Below are 16,852 nucleotides of genomic sequence, written 5' to 3'. Positions count from 1 at the left end.
TTCACCATGTTGGCCAGGCTGGTCTTGAACTCCTGACCTCAGGTTATCCGCCCTCCTCGGCCTCCCAAATTGTTGGGATTACAGGCGTGAGCCACCGCGCCCGGCTTCCATTATGATCTTGTGGGACCATCATCGTGTACGCCACCCGTTGCTGACTGAAATGTTGCTCTGTGGTGCGTGAAGGTATCGTTTCTAATGTTTTGTTCTGTTTTCCCTCTTTTCTGCCTCCTTGAGTGTTAGTTCTCTTTGCATTCAGAGCTCCTCTTCCTTGGCGCTGGTTTTCCTCTGATGTTTGGTGACTTCTAGTTCTGTGCACATCATGTCTCATGATGCCAGTGGTCTGCGAATGGGGCTTCTGAAACCCACCTCTGAGGGCAATGGGGCTCAGGTAGGGCTGCAACAGTCTCTTTGCGGGGAGACGCGTGGCCTCTGGCTCTGTGGCATGAGTGATGAGGAGCTATCCAGAGCCTTTCCCCCTTCTTCAGAGAGTCCCCCTTGGCTGCATTCTGGGCTGTGGTCTCCTTCACTCTGATCTCATCTGTCCTCTGCCTTCCGTATTTCGGGGAGTTGTCTTCATTTCTGATCTGCCAAGCTTGCCCCTTCTTGGTCTCCAGGCCTGTTACACATTAAATATTAGTTTTACCAGTGCTATTTTTGTTTTGTTTTGTTTTGTCTGAGACGGAGTCTCGCTCTTTTGCCCAGGCTGGAGTGAAGTGGGGCCATCTCAACTCACTGCAACCTCCACTTCTCGGGTTCAAGTGATTTTCCTGTCTCAGCCTCCCCAGTAGCTGGGATTACAGGTGTGCACCACCACACCTGGCTAATTTTTGTGTTTTTAGTAGAGACAGGATTTCACTATGTTGGCCGGGCTGGTCTCAAACTCCCGACCTCAGGTGATCTGCCCACCTCGGCCTCCCAAAGTGCTGGGATTACAAGTGTGAGCCACCACTCCCGGCCTAGCTGTACTTTTTATGTCTGTTAACCAACCTGTGATTTCCTGCTTTTCCTGCCAGCAGTTGTTATTATCTGTCTTTTTGATTCGAGTCATTCTAGTGGATGTGAAGTGGTATCTCACTGTGATTTTGACTTGCATTTCCCTAATGGCTAATGGTGTGGGACATTTTTCATGTGTTTATTGGCCAGCTGTGTATCTTCTTTAGAGAAATGTCTATTCCAGTCCTTTGTCCATTAAAAAAATTAATAAACTATTTCTTAGAGCAGTTTTAGGTTTACAGGAAAATTGAACAGAAAATACAGAGTTCCTATATACCCTCTACCCCCTTCCCAATCTCCCACAGTTTCCCCTATATTTTTGTTTGAAACAGGGTATCACTCTGTTGCCCAGGCTGGAGTGCAGTGGTGCAATCACAGCTCACTACAGCCTCAACCTCCTGGGCTCAAGCGATCCTCCCGCCTCAGCCTCCCAAGTAGCTGGGACTACAGGCATGTGCTACCATGCTTGGCTAATTTTTGTATTTTTTTTGTAGACACGGGATTTCACCATGTTGCCCATGTTTTATAGAGATGGGATTTCACTATGTCGCCATATGAGGGCAAATGATCCTCCTGCCTCGGCCTCCCGAAGTGCTGGGATTAAAGGCATGAGCCACTGCACCCAGCCTCCCCTGTCACGAACACCTTGCATTAGTGTGGCACAGTTGTTAGCAATGATGACCTGATAATGATGCATTATTATTACTAACTGAAGTCCATAGTTTACAGCAGGGTTCACTCTTGGTGTTGCCCATTCTAGGGCTTTAGACAAACGGATGATGACCACGTGCCCACCATCACTGTGGCATCCGGAATATTTTCACTGCCCTAAATGTGTCCTGAGCTCGTCGGTTCATCTCTCCCTCCCCCTGAACCTCTGGCAGCTACTGATCTTTTTACTGTCTCGATAGTTTCGTCTTTTCCAGAAATGTCATGTAGTTGGAATGACAGTGTGTAGCCTTTTCAGACTGGTGTCTTTCATTTAGCAATATGTATCTAAGTTTCCTCCATGTCTTTTTTTTATTTTTTTGCATTTTAAAAAATTGGTACATTAATTTATTTTAATTTTTAATCCAATTTTAGTGGTCACCAGGGGGTTGAGCTGGGAGGCGGAGGCTGCGTTGCGGACTGCACCTGCCCTCTCCCCCTCATCTCAAGAGCTATCTGGAGAGACGCCTTCCTTCTGTTCCCCTCTGTGACCCCTGTCTGTGTCCCTTAGACGACCTCGTGGAGAAGACGCCGTGTGCATGGAACTCCTCCCGTGTCTGCGAATGTCGACCTGGCATGTTCTGTGCCACGTCTGCCGTGAACTCCTGTGCCCGCTGCTTCTTCCATTCTGTCTGTCCGGCAGGGATGATTGTCAAGTTCCCAGGTCAGTGTCCCCACCCTTGACTCAGGACAGAGATCTATGCTGTTGCTGCTGCACCTTCCACCCACCCCAGTGCACTGTTGACTTCCGACCTCCCGCTTCCCGGAGACTGTTGGACAGATCATGTCTCCTTTGGCGATGGGCCAGGGATGTACCCAGCACCCAGCCCTTCTGCTGCCCTCCCCCACCTTGTGTTCCAGGTGCAGAGAGACCCTGTTGTCCCCTGGCATAGACCTGGCTGGAGGAGGTCTTGCTTTGGTTTGAGGCTTAAGGCAGAAGTTATCTGATGCCCCATAAACAAGAAGGGAACCTCAAGTCTCTGTCCTGGGAGTTTCCTAGAAGATTGGGGTTGGCTTCCCCCTTTCAGGTTCAGGGCATTGGGAGTTAGAGGTGCTGAGAGATCCGGCCCCGGGCTCAAGACTTGAGAAACTTGGGTTTCTTTTCCAACTTATCGTGTGACCTCAGACAAGTTTCTTACCTCTCTGACTTCTACTTCTCTGATAGTACAAGGTGTCAGGGCTGCTTTTAACCAGAGAAGGGGTGTGGGCCACAGAACCTGTCTGGGTGGAGTTGGGACCATCTTCCAGAAGGGAGGCATGAGGAGTGGGTGGGCTTTGGAGCACAGCACAGAGTGGCTGCCGCAGCTGCAGACTGTATGGAGCGGGGGAGATGGGCTCAGAGGCAGCCCTGTGTCCACTGAGGAGAAAAGTGCCACAAAGTGCCTGCGGTCCCTCCCCCAACCAGGTCCTTCTCTGGAGTCCCATGCCCTGTTGTGCAAACCTGGGGATTGGCAGTCACCCCCATCGCTACCACTGCCTGCCCCTTTTATCCTTCCCCCGTTCCCTCATCCTTCACAGCCAGCCCATCCTCGAGTCCTGTAGATTTGGCCTCCAATTGTCTTCCCCACCTTCTCACCCCGAATTCCTTCTCTTATACAGCCCCCATGGCAGACAGCCAGAATGACCCTTGCAAGACCAAATCTGAATCTGATCCTCTCTCTCTCTCACACACACACACACGGATATATACCTGAAATGCTTCAGTATCTTCCTGTTACTCTAAAGATAAGGACACAAGGCCAGGTGTGGTGGCTCACGCCTGTAATCCCAGCACTTTGGGAGGCCGAGGCAGGCAGATCACTTGAGGTCAGGAGTTCAAGACCAGCCTGGCCAACATGGTGAAACCTCATCTCTACTAAAAAAACAAAAATTAGCCAGGCCTGACAGCAGGTGCCTGTAATTCCATTTACTCAGGAGGCTGAGGCAGGAGAACCACTTGAACCTGGGAGGCGGTGGTTGCAGTGAGCTGAGATTGAGCCATTGCACTCTAGCCTGGGTGACAAGAGCAAAACTCCATCTCAAAAAAAAAAAAAAGAAAACTCCAGGGACTCACCACTGTGTCCTTCAGGTCCCAAGGCCCCCAGTTGACCTGCCTTCTTCTCTTCATCTTTCAGAGCCTTCTTACATTTATTTTGTACATAATGTCCAGGGCTTTTAGCGGTTCTTGGTGGGACGATGAGGGGAAAACGTGTCTACGCCATCTTCCCAGAAGCAGAGTCTCAGGATGTGATCCCAACACAGCCCCCTCCTTTCTCCCAGCCTCAGCTCTCAGCACCAAGCCGTCACTCTCTGGGCTCCACCTGCACTGCCCTTCTTCCAGGTCGGAGGACGTGTGCGCTTCTCTGTCCCACCCGCCCTCTGCACGTGCTGTTCTCTCTGTCGGAGACACCCTTCCCTCCCCATTCACTTAGTCAAATCCTACTCAGCCCTGAGCTCTCCACCCCACTTCTCAAGAGGCCTTCCCTGGCCTCTTACTAGGGAAGCTGGTAGCACTGTGTCCTTTGCAAATGTGGATACATACCTCTCTCTGTCTCTTGGCTTGATCAGTGTCTGTCTCCCTCCCTGGCTGGAAGCTTCCTGAGGGCAAAGACCATGCCCCTGGTGTCCATCAACATCTCCCTACTGCCTGATCAAATGCTAGGCATGGCACCTGCTCCCCGTAGAGATTCGTTGAATTAAGTTCAAATCTGGTCAAATTCCAGGGTCGGGGGAGAGCGCTCTGCTAAGGAATGATGGAGGCCTCCACCCATAAGCAGGGGAGAGTGCTGGAGTGGACTGGGCAGCAGATACCTAGGATTTTGCAAAGATTTGCAACTGTGGGGCATGTTCCCACCCGCCTCTGGACCTCGGTCTCCCCATCTCTCAAATGAGGAGGTATAACTGAAGGCCTTGGGGGCCTCTCCAAAAAGGCCAAACTTCCCAAAAGTTTCCAGCTCAGAAACTTCTGCATCTTTGTGAAAAACATCTTGAGTTCAGTTGTTCCAGCCAAGGCTTCCTGCTGGAGGGACTGTCTGGGCGGTGTTCCTGAGACTGCCACACAGCAGCGCCAGAGGCCTCCCTTTGCTGCCCCTGGACCCCAGCTGCCCAATGCAGTGCCCCTGGCCCGTGGCACGTGGCCACACACTTAAAATGCAGCTAGGGGCCGGGTGCAGTGGCTCACACCTGTAATCCCAGCATTTTGGGAGGCTGAGGCAGGTGGATCACTTGAAGTCAGGAGTTTGAGACCAGCCTGGCCAACGTGGTGAAACCTCGTCTCTACTAAAAATACAAAAGTTGGCCAGGTGTGGTGGTGGGTGCTTGAGATCTCAACTACTTGGGAGGCTGAGGCATGAGAATTGCTTGAATCCGGGAGGTGGAGGTTGCAGTGAGCTGAGATTGTGCCACTGCACTCCAACCTGGGCGACAGAGTTAGACTCTGTTTCAAAAAAAAAATCCAATAAAAAATAAAAAAAAATGCAGCTAGGTTTGCATTGAGAAGTGCTGTGTGTACAATATGCACTGGATTTCGAAAACTTAGTATAAACAAGAATATAATTAATTATTTTTTATATTGATTGCCTGCAAACATGGTAATATTTTAGATATACTGGGTTAAATAAATATACTATGAAAATTAATTGCACTGATTTCTTTTTACCTTTTAAAGTGTGGCTCCCAGAATATTTGAGCTGACCTGTGTGACTCGCATATTTTTGTTGGACAGCACTGTTTTAGAAGTGTTCTAATCTCAGCTGCCAAACCCTGGTTAATCTCTGGGGTCCCCTGTGGACTCACTCATGGGGCAGCTCTCCGGGATTGTTTTTTTTCCAGCTGTAAAATAGAAAGCAGTTTCTGCCTCCAGTCAGCCAAGCCCCACGCTAAGAGCCTTCACTGGCTGTCTCTCCTGAAATTCTCACGTCTCCATAAGACAGACAGTATTAGCCCCATTTTCCAGGTGTGGAAATCGAGGTCTGGAGATGGGAGGTAAATTGCTCACGGAGACAGAGCAGGAAATGTCTAAGCTTAGGTGTCATCACTCCACCATGCCACAGAACACGAGAGGTCAGCATTGCTCACGCTCACCTCCACGGAAAGCTTCAGAGTGAAGTCCCACACATACAGGCCACCATTTTTTTTTTTTTTTTTTTTTTTGTGATGGAGCCTCAATCTGTCACCCAGACTAGAGTGCAATGGCGTGATCTCAGCTCACTGCAACCTCTGCCTCCCGGGTTCAAGTGATTCTCCTGCCTCAGCCTCCCGAGTAGCTGGGATTACAGGTACTTGCCACCATGCCCGGCTAATTTTTTGTAATTTTAGTAGAGATGGGGTTTCACTATGTTGGCCAGGCTGGTCTCGAACTCCTGACCTCATGATCCGCCCACCTCGGCCTCCCAAAGTGTTGGGATTACAGGTGTGAGCCACCGTGCCCGGCGACATATGGGTCACCTTCTAAGTGATGGGATGGGAGTCCAGATGGGGGTAAGGACATAGCATTTACCATATGTCATGCAGTGTGATGGGCACCTCACGTGCACTCTTCTGTTTATCCTGACGACAGACTGGCGAAGAGTGTATGATTATAATCATTTGACTGGGCTGGGCACGGCAGCTTATGCCTGAAGTCCCAGCACTTTGGGAGGCTGAGGAGGGTGGATCACCTGAGGTCAGGAGTTCGAGACCAGCCTGGCCAACATGGTGAAACCCTGTCTCTACTAAAAATTAGCCAGGCGTGGTTGCAGGCACCTGTAATCCCAGCTACTCAGGAGGCTGAGGCAGGAGAATTGCTTGAACCTGGGAGGCAGAGGTTGCAGTGAGCTGAGATTGCATCACTGCACTCCAGCCTGGGCGACAGAGCAAGACTCTGTCTCAAATAAATAAATAAACAAGTAAATAAAATTGACTTTCCTGGTACAGTTAGGACATAGCAGGCAAACTCAGGGGCACTGGCTAGACGATGTGTGTGTTTTCTTCTCCACTCTGCTTCTGTCCAGCATTCTTCAGGACTCCTTGGAGTGCATGTAGCAAAATCCCCAATTTTTTAGCACATGTAGCTTAAAAGTCTGGGAATAGCTCTGAGAAGCTTCAGGCATGGCTGGATCCAGGGCTCCATCTTGCCCCATCTCTCACCTCTATTTGCCTCTCTGTTGGTTCGTCGGCAAGATACTTACAAGCAGCTCTGCCCAGCGCCAGTGGGAAGACAGCTTCCCTTTCTTACATTTTTAATATCCAAAACCAAAACCTTTAAATCCCAAACCAGAATCTTTAAATTCTACCTCACAGGCTTGGGTCACATGTCCATCCCTGAACTGGCTCATCGTGGCCAGAGGAATGCAATGGATTGATTGGTCCAGCCTGGTCTCGTGGCCACTCGGGAAAGGGGGTTCAGTCGGTCCCGACCCCTAACCACAGATGCTGAGATCAGAGGGAGAGTAATTCCCCAGGGAAAGGTAGGCTGCTTTACTCTGAAGGGGAACGGGTGCCAGGCAGGTGCCACCTCCAGATGACTGCTGCATTTTCCAAGGGCACCATCTCCGACTCTGGCCTGTGGTAGTGAAGGGTGTATTCTGGGAGACTTTGGGTCCCCAACGCTGATTCTGAAGACACTGCTGTCCCCCCTGCAGGCACGGCGCAGAAGAACACGGTCTGTGAGCCGGCTTCCCCAGGGGTCAGCCCTGCCTGTGCCAGCCCAGAGAACTGCAAGGAACCCTCCAGGTGACTCCCTGGCTTTGCCTCCTCCTCTTCCCCCAAGCTGGCTTTCAGATGAGGCTGCCCCACCCCACAGGACGCCCATGGTACAACTGGGCTGGGGGTGTAAGCGGGATTCAGCCCATGGTGTCAGGACTTCGGGGTGCCTCTCTGCCAAGCCCCTCAGATCATTTGAGGCCCTAGGGTGTGCCCAGCCCTGCCCTGAGCACATGGGAGACCCACAGGGCTTAGAAAACACAGGCCTTGCTCCCAGGAGCTTACAGTGGGCACGCCAGAGGCAGTGGGCCGAGGGCCTGGGACCCCATCTCTGTGGAAACTGTTATTCGTGAGCACAGGCCTCCCTTGCCCCATTGGCAGAATTATCAGTCCCATCTCTGGCTTCTTCCCCAGTGGCACCATCCCCCAGGCCAAGCCCACCCCGGTGTCCCCAGCAACCTCCAGTGCCAGCACCATGCCCGTAAGAGGGGGCACACGCCTCGCCCAGGAAGCTGCTTCTAAACTGACGAGGGCTCCCGACTCTCCCTCCTCTGTGGGAAGGCCTAGTTCAGATCCAGGTAATTTCCCCATGAAGCTGTGGGTCGTCTCCCTGGGGTGCCCGATTGGTGGATGGCCCATGAGTGGGGGTGTTTGGAGCAGGCGGGCACTGATCTGTGGTCTTTTCCTGGTGGGGAGAGAAGACAGTGTCAAGATATGATCTAGGGCTGAAAGCATCGAGGGGCAGAGGTAGACACCAGAGGGCTCATTCATTTGCCAGCAGTGCAGAGGGCCTGCCTTGTGCCGGACACCGGTGCCCCATCTCTCCCTCTATTTCCCTCTACGTTGGTTTGTCGGAGGGAAATGGGTCCCACTCTGCTGTTGTGACACTTGCGACTCAGCTGGCCAGCCTCTGCACGTGTCCATCTGATGCCCTCCTGGTCCCCATGGCGAAGGGTCAACCCTCAGTCATTTTTCTTTTTCTTTTTTTTGAGACGGAGTTTCGCTCATGTTGCCCAGGCTGGAGTGCAGTAGTGCAATCTCAGCTCACTGCAACCTCCACCTCCTGGGTTCAAGCGATTCTCCTGCCTCAGCCTCCTGAGTAGCTGGGATTACAGGCGCCTGCCACCACACTTGGCTACTTTTTTTTTTTTTTTTTTTAGTAGAGACGGGGTTTCACCATGTTGGCCAGGCTGGTCACAAACTCCTGGCCTCAAGTAATCCACCCGCCTCAGCCTCCCAAAGTGCTGGGATTACAGACGTGAGCCACTGCGCCCGGCCCACACCGGTCTTTAAAAGAGGGAGGCAGGAGGCACCCAGCCCCTCTCTGCCCAATACCATTCTGAACAGGAGTTACGCTAGTGTGCTGAGCTCTCAGGGAAGCTGTTCCCAAAGTTTTGAGCAGGGGAGTGACAGAGCCATGAGACAGGGTTGGGGGAAGCTGTGGCATGGTGGCCTCAGGAGGAACAGTGGGCAGGGGCTGGTTGGGGGGCAGTGAGTACCCTCCTCTCGTGTGGAATGCACGCAGCATTCCTGTCCTCTCTGAGCCTCAGGACTCCCTCTGAAAGGCTGGACTGAGCTGACATGCGGAGTTTGGGAGCTGGCCACGGTGAGGGATTGGGGGCTTCAGGGTTGGGTGGGGAGTGAGGCCTTTGCCAAGGCGGCCTGGCCTGCAGCTTCTCTGCTTCTTTCCCCAGGTCTGTCCCCAACACAGCCATGCCCAGAGGGGTCTGGTGATTGCAGGAAGCAGTGTGAGCCCGACTACTACCTGGACGAGGCCGGCCGCTGCACGGCCTGCGTGAGCTGTTCTCGAGGTAAGGGCCTCGTCCCTCCCCGGGCCTCAGTTTACCTCTCTGCATTTTTGAACTGTGAACTTCCAGTAACTACTCCCCCTTATGTTTGTGGGTTTTTGATGGGGGTCGCCTCTTTTCAGAGGGCTTCCATTGGCATATTATTTCCTTCCAGGAAGCGTTTGTGAATCACCCACCTGTTCCAAACTCGGCTCATTAATGTTTGTAACTGCTCTGTGATTCAAGCATTGTGATCATTCCCCTTTTACAGAGGAGGAAACGGAGGCTTTGGGAAGTCAGGGAACTTCCAAGGGCTGTGGGCTGGAGTTTGAACCCAGACAGGTGCCACCAGGTTCCAGGTTCTCGTCCACTCCACTCGCTGCCCCTATGAGCCACTTCTTTTTTTTTTTTTTTTTTCCCAGACAGGGTCTCACTCCTTCACCCAAGCTGCAGTACGGTGGTGGGATCATAGCTCCCTGCAGCTGCGACCTCCCAGGATCACATGATCCTTTTGCCTCAGCCTTTCAAGTGGCTGGGACTATAGGCGCACACTACAATGCCTGGCTAATTAAAAAAATTTTTTTTTCATAGAGTTGGGGGTCTCGCTATGTTGCCCAGGCTGTTCTCGAACTCCTGGACTAAAATGGTCCTCCCACCTTGGCTTCCCAAAGTGCTGGGATTATAGGCGTGAGCCACCATGCCTGGCCTGCGAGCTGTTTTGACAAGCACTTACTGAGTGCACAGACACAGCACGATGCCGGTGTGGGGCTTCCCTGTGCCCAGCCCATCACAACCTCCCAGCGCCAGCAGCACCCCGAGGGTCATGTGGGCAGGGGGTGTTGCTCAGGCCACAGGCTGCTGTGACTGTTAGAGGCCCTGGCTGTTCACGGAGGCCACTGGGAATGTGTGTCTGTCTCCTTGTCCAGAGCTTCTTTTGGGCAGCAAAGCAGAGCGAAGGGTCAGGGGAGGCCAAAAAGAACCACAGACACTGTTTGTTGTCATTGGAGGTCTCTGTCCTAGTTACTAAGGCTGCATAGCAAATTTTCTTAAAACCTTAATTGTGAAAACAAATCATTCTTTGTACTCACAGATTCTGTGAGTCAGAATTCAGACAGGGCACTGCGGGGACAGCTTGTCTCTGCTCCACAATGTCTGGGGTCTTAGCTGGAAAGCCCAAAAGCTGCAGATCAGGAACTTCTGAAGCTTCATTCATTCACCTGCCTTGGGGTTGATGTCGGCTCCGGGCTGCAGCCTTGGTTCCCTTCCATGTCGGCCTCTTCGTGTCTTACCTGGGGCTTCCTCATGATCTGGTGGTTGGGTTCTAAAGGCGAGGTCTTTTTCTCTTTTTTTCTTTTTTTGTATTTTTAGTAGAGACGGGGTTTCACCATGTTGGCCAGGCTGGTCCCAAACTCCTGGCCTCAAGTGATCCGCCGGCCTTGGCCTCCCAAAGTGTTGGAATTACAAGCATGAGCCATTGCCCCCGGCCATAAAAGTCTTGAGAGAGAGAGACAGACAGAAAAAGAGAGAGAGAAAGAGAGAGACAGAGAGAAAGAGACAGAATGAGAGAAAGAGAGAGACAGAGCGAGAGAGAGAGAAAGAGGGAGAGAGAGACACAGAAAGAGAAAGAGAGATGGAGCGAGAGAGAGAGAGACAGAAAGACAGAAAGAGAGACTGAGAGACAGAGAGACAGAAAGAGATAGAGTGTGAGAGAGAGAAAGAGACAGAGAAAGAGAGAGACAGAAAGAGAGACAGAGAGAGACAGACAGAGACAGACAGACAGAGGCAGCAGCCACCCCTCCTTTTATGACCTGGCCTTGGAAGTCACACAGAACTTCTACCACTTTCTGTTTGTTGAGGCAACCACAAATGTCACTTGAGACCGAGGGAAGGAAAACAGTTGTACTTCTTGACAGGTAGGTGGCAAAGGCTCTGGAAGGGCCAGAACATCACTGCAGCCATGTTTTGGGGAAATACAGTCTGCCACAACCACCATGTGGACATATGGAGAAAGAGGAGTTGGCTCTGGGTCCAGTAATTCCTTCAGCTCTCCTAACTGAAACCCCACGAGGCAGTGGAGTGGCGTATTAGTAGCTAAAGGCATGAGCTCTAGAACCCGAGTGCCGGGTTCAGATCCCGCCTCTCCCGCTTGATAGCCTATAACCTCAAGCAGGTTTCCTAACCTCTCTGTGCCTCAGTTTCCTCTGCTGCAAAATGGGCATAGTATTATCTATCTCAGAGAATCGTGTGAGAATTGAATACATGATTGTAGGTTAATCTGGATAGAGTGCTGAGACTACTGTCTCACACATACTCAGTTATCTTAAGAGCTATAATAATAATGATAATAGCTGCCATTGTCCCAAATGGTTTCATTCATTGCTGAGCTCACGCACACCCTTTGCACAAATTCCCCAAATCCTGCCCAGTTCCCTTGCTCTGGATGTTGTAAGAAGAGACTGTCCAGCCCTTATCATTATCATGCTGGGTCTCTAAGTATCCTGCTGATTGAGATCTACTCTTGAGGAGAGGTCCCATTTGCCTAATCTACCGATGCAGTCGTTCTGTATTTACCTCTAAGTGGAGCGTTGCAAAATAGTCCCGAATACGTACAAATGCATTATTACACTTATTAAAAATAATACCTCTAACATGTTTTTTTTTGCTTTTGGAGGAAAAAAATCTTTTTTTTTTTTTTTTTTTAAATAGACAGAGTCTTGTTCTGTCACCCAGGCTGGAGTGCAGTGGGACTATCTTGGCTCACTGCAACCTCTGCCTCCCAAGTTCAAGTGATTCTCCTGCCTCAGCCTCCTGAGTAGCTGGGATTACAGGCACGCACCACCAGGCATGGCTAATTTTTGTATTTTTAGTAGAGACGGGGTTTCACCATGTTGGTCAGGCTGGACTTGAACTCCTGACCTTGTGATCTGCCTGCCTCGGCCTCCCAAAGTGCCGGGATTACAGCCGTGAGCCACCATGCCTGGCCAAAAAATCTTTTTATTATTAAAAATTTCAAACATATTCAGATGTAGAGTGAGTCAGAGATGGCTGTATACTATCACCCAGCTTTAAACGGTTATGGAGTCATGGTCAGTCTCAGCTCCTCTGCACCCATGCCCACTCACCCCGTCCCCTGGAGGACTTTCTTTTAACAGCTTTAGGGAGAGATAGTGGGCATATGGTAAAGTGCATAGATTAAAGGATGCAGTCTGATAAGTTTTAACAAATGCATGCAGCTGAGCAACCAGCCATCCCCCTCTAAAAGTTACCTCGGGTTGCTTGTCACCATTTCCCACCCCCTGCTTATGGTCACCATGCAATAGCTTGCATGTAAATGCGACATACAGAATACCCTCCCTTTTTGCCTGCCTTCTTTCACCCTGCAGAATTACTTTGAGCATGCTGGGAGAGCTGCTCAACGGCATAGTCAGACGAGCATTTATTTTCTTGTTGGATGACCCTTAGACAACTGCTTCTCTGTCTTCCTGGGGGCTCTCTGGACCCCCTGCCCTTGCCATCCTGATCTTTCTCCATGACCCTCATCTGTGTCCCTTAGATGACCTTGTGGAGAAGATGCCGTGTGCATGGAACTCCTCTCGCATCTGCGAATGTCGACCTGGCATGATCTGTGCCACATCAGCCACCAACTCCTGTGCCCGCTGTGTCCCCTACCCAATCTGTGCAGCAGAGACAGTCACCAAGCCCCAGGGTAAGCAGTTCCCACCCCAGGCCTTGACCACGGGGTGGAGTCTGTGCCCCCACTGTTGTGCCTCTCCCCACCAACAGCCAGGGGTGGAGGCAAATGACCTACATCCTTGGCTGTTCATTAGGTCAGGTTTGGGTTCTGGTTATCCTTTGAGTAGTCAGACTCAGTGAATGGAATGATAAAATCCAGTTTTAGCATTTTGGTAAGAGATTCTGTTGATCAAAAAAAAATTCTTCCTGAAATTATTGGGCTGGTAAAATCTTTTTTTTTTTGAGATGGAGTTTCGCTCATGTTGCCCAGGCTGGAGTGCAATGGCGCAATCTCGGCTCACTGCAACCTGCACCTCCTGGGTTCAAGCAATTCTCCTGCCTCAGCCTTCTGAGTAGCTGGGGTTACAAGCATTCGCCACCACAGCCGGCTAATGTTGTATTTTTAGAAGAGATGCGGTTTCTCCATGTTGATCAGGCTGTTCTCGAACTCCCGACCTCAGGTGATCCACCCACCTTGGCCTCTCAAAGTGCTGGGATTACAGGCCTGAGCCACCATGCCCAGCCCCGGGCTGGTAAAATCTTGACCTGTTTGCAAGGCTGTTTTATTGACTTAGAGAGATGAATATCAAGTTTCTGAAGAGGTTTCTAACAGGACGGTTGGCTTTACCAGTGTGCAGGAAACTAAAACCCTGACAGTTTTTTGTTGTTGTTGTTTTTTGTTTTTTAAGGGCTTTGAGAGATTTTAACAAATTTCCAGGTGGTTTAAAACAGATGGAAGAGTGGTGACAAAACCAAGGGGAATGGCCAGGCGTGGTGGCTCACGCCTGTGATCCCAGCACTTTGGGAGGCTGAGGCAGGTGGATCACTTGAGGTCAGGAGTTCAAGACCAGCCTGACCAACATGGCAAAACCCCGTCTCTACTAAAAATACACAAATTAGCTGGGTGTGGTGGTGGGCACCGTAGTCCCAGCTACTCAGGAGGTTGAGGCAGGAGAATCGCTTGAACCCAGGAGGCATAGGTTGCAGTGAGCCGAGATTGCACCACTGAACTCCAGCCTGGGCAACAGGGCGAAACTCTGCCTAAAAAAGAAAAAAAACCAAGTGGAGGGTAGGTCACCCAATGTGACTCTGTGAGGGCTGCCGGAGAAGTGAGGGGTGACTTGCTTCTAGGACCCCCAGAGAGGCTCTGGGCTTGGAAGAGGCAGGCAGATGAAGAGCGGGAGGGAAGTTGAGAGGTGTGAGGTGTAGTGGCCTGTGACTACTGAATCTTCAAACACAACTTCAAAATGTATTACAGTGGCGTGGCGTGGCCACTGACCAGTTTGCACAGATGATGCCTGAGTTTTTAATCCCCAGTATTGTCTTTTTTTTTCTTTTTTTAGAGACGGAGTCTCGCTGTCTTGCCCAGGCTGGCGTGCAGTGGTGTAATCTCAGCTCACTGCAACCTCCGTCTCCCGGGTTCAGGCAATTCTCCTGCCTCAGCCTCCCGAGTAGCTGGGATTACAGGTGCCCGCCACCACACCCAGCTAATTTTCGTATTTTTAGTAGAGACGGGGTTTTGCCATGTTGGCCAGGCTGGTCTGGAACTCCTGACCTCAAGTGATCTGCCCGCCTCCACCTCCCAAAGTGTTGGGATTACAGGCGTGAGCCACCGCACCTGGCCAACAATCGTCTTCTTGAGTCAGAACATTGAAGGAATATCTGGGGAAAGTTCGGGCCACTAGTGGGGTGCTGTCACTCTGTTTGTAAAGCCCTCTTTACTTGGGTATTTGGAAGTGCACCTGTCAACAGGCTAGCCACACTCCATCACCCTGAAATGGAGGCTGCCAGCTCACACTCTCCGCCCATGGGCCCAGGGTTCCCTGGCCAACTTCCTACTCAGGGAAGAGACCCATTGCGAACAGGACATACTAACACAGCAGAAGAAACTGTCCCCGCTCAGTGACTGGAATATTCAGTAGAGTCCTTAGGATTTTATTTTGTTTGTATAAATGTATGGGGTATGAGTGTAATTTTATTACATGCTTAGCTTGGGTGGTGAACTCAGGGCGTTTAGGGTATCCATCACCCAAATAGCATACATTGTACCCCTTAAATAATTTCTCATGGTCCACCCACCTACACCTCCCACCCCCTCACCCTTCTAAGTCTCTGTTGCCTTTTATTCCACTCGCCACCTCCGTGTGGACACAGTATTTCACTCCCACTTAGAAATGAGAACAGGCAGTATTTGTCTTTCTGTGTCTGAATGTCTGCACTTTTAAGAATATGGCCTTCAGTTCCATCCATGTTGCTGCAAAAGACTTGATTTCTTTCCTTATGATGGCTGAGTAGTATTCCATTGTGTATACATGCCACGTTTATCTATTGGTGGATGCAGCATAACCTCCCCCACCTCCCTTTTCTTTTTGAGACAAAGTCTCGCTCTGTTGCCCAGGCTGGAGTGCAGTGGCATGGTCTCGGCTCACGGCAACCTCTGCCTCCTGGGTTTGAGCTATTCTTGTGCCTCAGCCTCCCAAGTAGCTGGGATTACAGGCGTGCACCACCACACCCGGCTAATTTTTGTATTTTTAGTAGAGGCGGGGTTTCACCACATTGGCCAGGCTGGTCTCGAACTCCTGACCCAAGGTGATCTGCCTGCCTCAGCCTCCCAAAGTGCTGGGATTACAGGCGTGAGCCACCGCACCCGGCCAAGCATAACCCTTTTAAAATAAATATGAATGAGCAGAGATTTGTAAGAAAAACCAGCCCTACAAAGGAGAATAAAAAGATACGAAACCAGAAATTCTTACCACACATGAAGCTTTGATAAATCCAGGAATAGAAGAGTACTTAGCAACATTAAATTCGTGTCTGCAGAAAAATTCACGAACTCGTTACATCCATAAGGTGGGCACAGAATGCTATGAAAAGGAACAATATGGGATCAGAGGGCAAGAAAAGGCTTTTTAGAAAGTGTGCTTGTGATCAGCCCGTCATCTCTAGGTTCTCCATTCACCTCTCCATCCCTGCCCTGCAATCAACGACTGGGCTCCGCCTTTCTCCTCTGTAGGGAGCATGCGGTTAAGCCTTGCCAGCAGAGGGCGCTAGAGGGCCATCGCAGGAGGAAGGAGGCTTCTGGTTGCATTTGTTTTTTTGTTTGTTTGTTTGTTTCTTTTCTTTTTTTGAGACAGAGTCTCACTCTGTCGCCCAGGCTGGAGTGCAGTGACGCGATCTTGGCTCACCACAACCTCCACCTCCCGGGTTCAAGCAGTTTTCCTGCCTCAGCCTCCTGAGTAGCTGGGATTACAGGCACGCGCCACCACACCTGGCTAATTTTTGTATTTTTAGTAGAGACAGGGTTTCACCATGATGGTCAGGCTGGTCTCGAACTCCTGACCTGGTGATCCGCCTGCCTCGGCCTTCCAAAAGTGCTGGGATTACCGGCGTGAGCCACTGCGCCCGGCCATTTGTTTCTTCTTGCTCCTGCTGCCTGGCCTGGTGACCACCTTGATGTGGCTCTCCCAATGCAGACATTGGCACGTGCCAGGCCTCATGTCTGCAAAAGTGTCCTGACTCCCTGATTCCCTCTGTGCATCCCCCACCAGCCACAGGTCTGTGGCACCCCAAAGTGCTCCAGGCGTCTCCCCCACCGTGGCAGCCTCAATTTCTCTGTGCACCTGACCAGAAGCATAGACTTCAGGTCAAAAGGACCTACCAAGAGCAAAGCAGGATTAATGGAAATTACCCACGCTACATGTAATAGGTGCACCACCATGATTTTATCTACCTGCCGGTTGATGGCATTTGGGTTGTTTCCAGTTTAGGGCTATTATGAATGAAAACAGCTGTGAATATTCTTTTTTTTTTTAACATGTATGAATTTATCTTATATCTTTTATTATTATTATTATTTTTAGAGACAGGGTCTCACTCTATGTTCCAGGCTGGAGTGCAGTGGCATGATCTTGGCTCACTGCAGCATTGAACTCCTGGGCTCGGGCGATCCTCCCACCTCGGCCTCCCACAGT

At 50.8% G+C, this 16,852-nt stretch overlaps 1 protein-coding gene across 7 annotated transcripts in view; it reads left to right on the top strand.

Moving 5' to 3' along the window:
• The window catches only part of TNFRSF8 (TNF receptor superfamily member 8), an 86,532-nt gene that overhangs the window by 45,347 nt on the left and 24,333 nt on the right, over positions 1–16,852 (top strand). For all 7 annotated transcript variants that reach the window (XM_019033460.4, XM_019033524.3, XM_063702729.1 and 4 more), the window contains 5 exons: positions 2,213–2,365; positions 7,302–7,392; positions 7,777–7,940; positions 9,057–9,173; positions 12,703–12,855. In XM_019033460.4, coding sequence (XP_018889005.1) covers positions 2,213–2,365; positions 7,302–7,392; positions 7,777–7,940; positions 9,057–9,173; positions 12,703–12,855 — 678 coding nt within the window. The remainder of the gene's footprint in view (positions 1–2,212; positions 2,366–7,301; positions 7,393–7,776; positions 7,941–9,056; positions 9,174–12,702; positions 12,856–16,852) is intronic.

Source organism: Gorilla gorilla, chromosome 1, assembly GCF_029281585.2.
Source record: "Gorilla gorilla gorilla isolate KB3781 chromosome 1, NHGRI_mGorGor1-v2.1_pri, whole genome shotgun sequence".
NCBI classification, from domain to species: Eukaryota; Metazoa; Chordata; class Mammalia; order Primates; family Hominidae; genus Gorilla; species Gorilla gorilla.
Note: the sequence above shows the minus strand (reverse complement) of the source record. Positions and strands in the feature narration are given on the sequence as shown.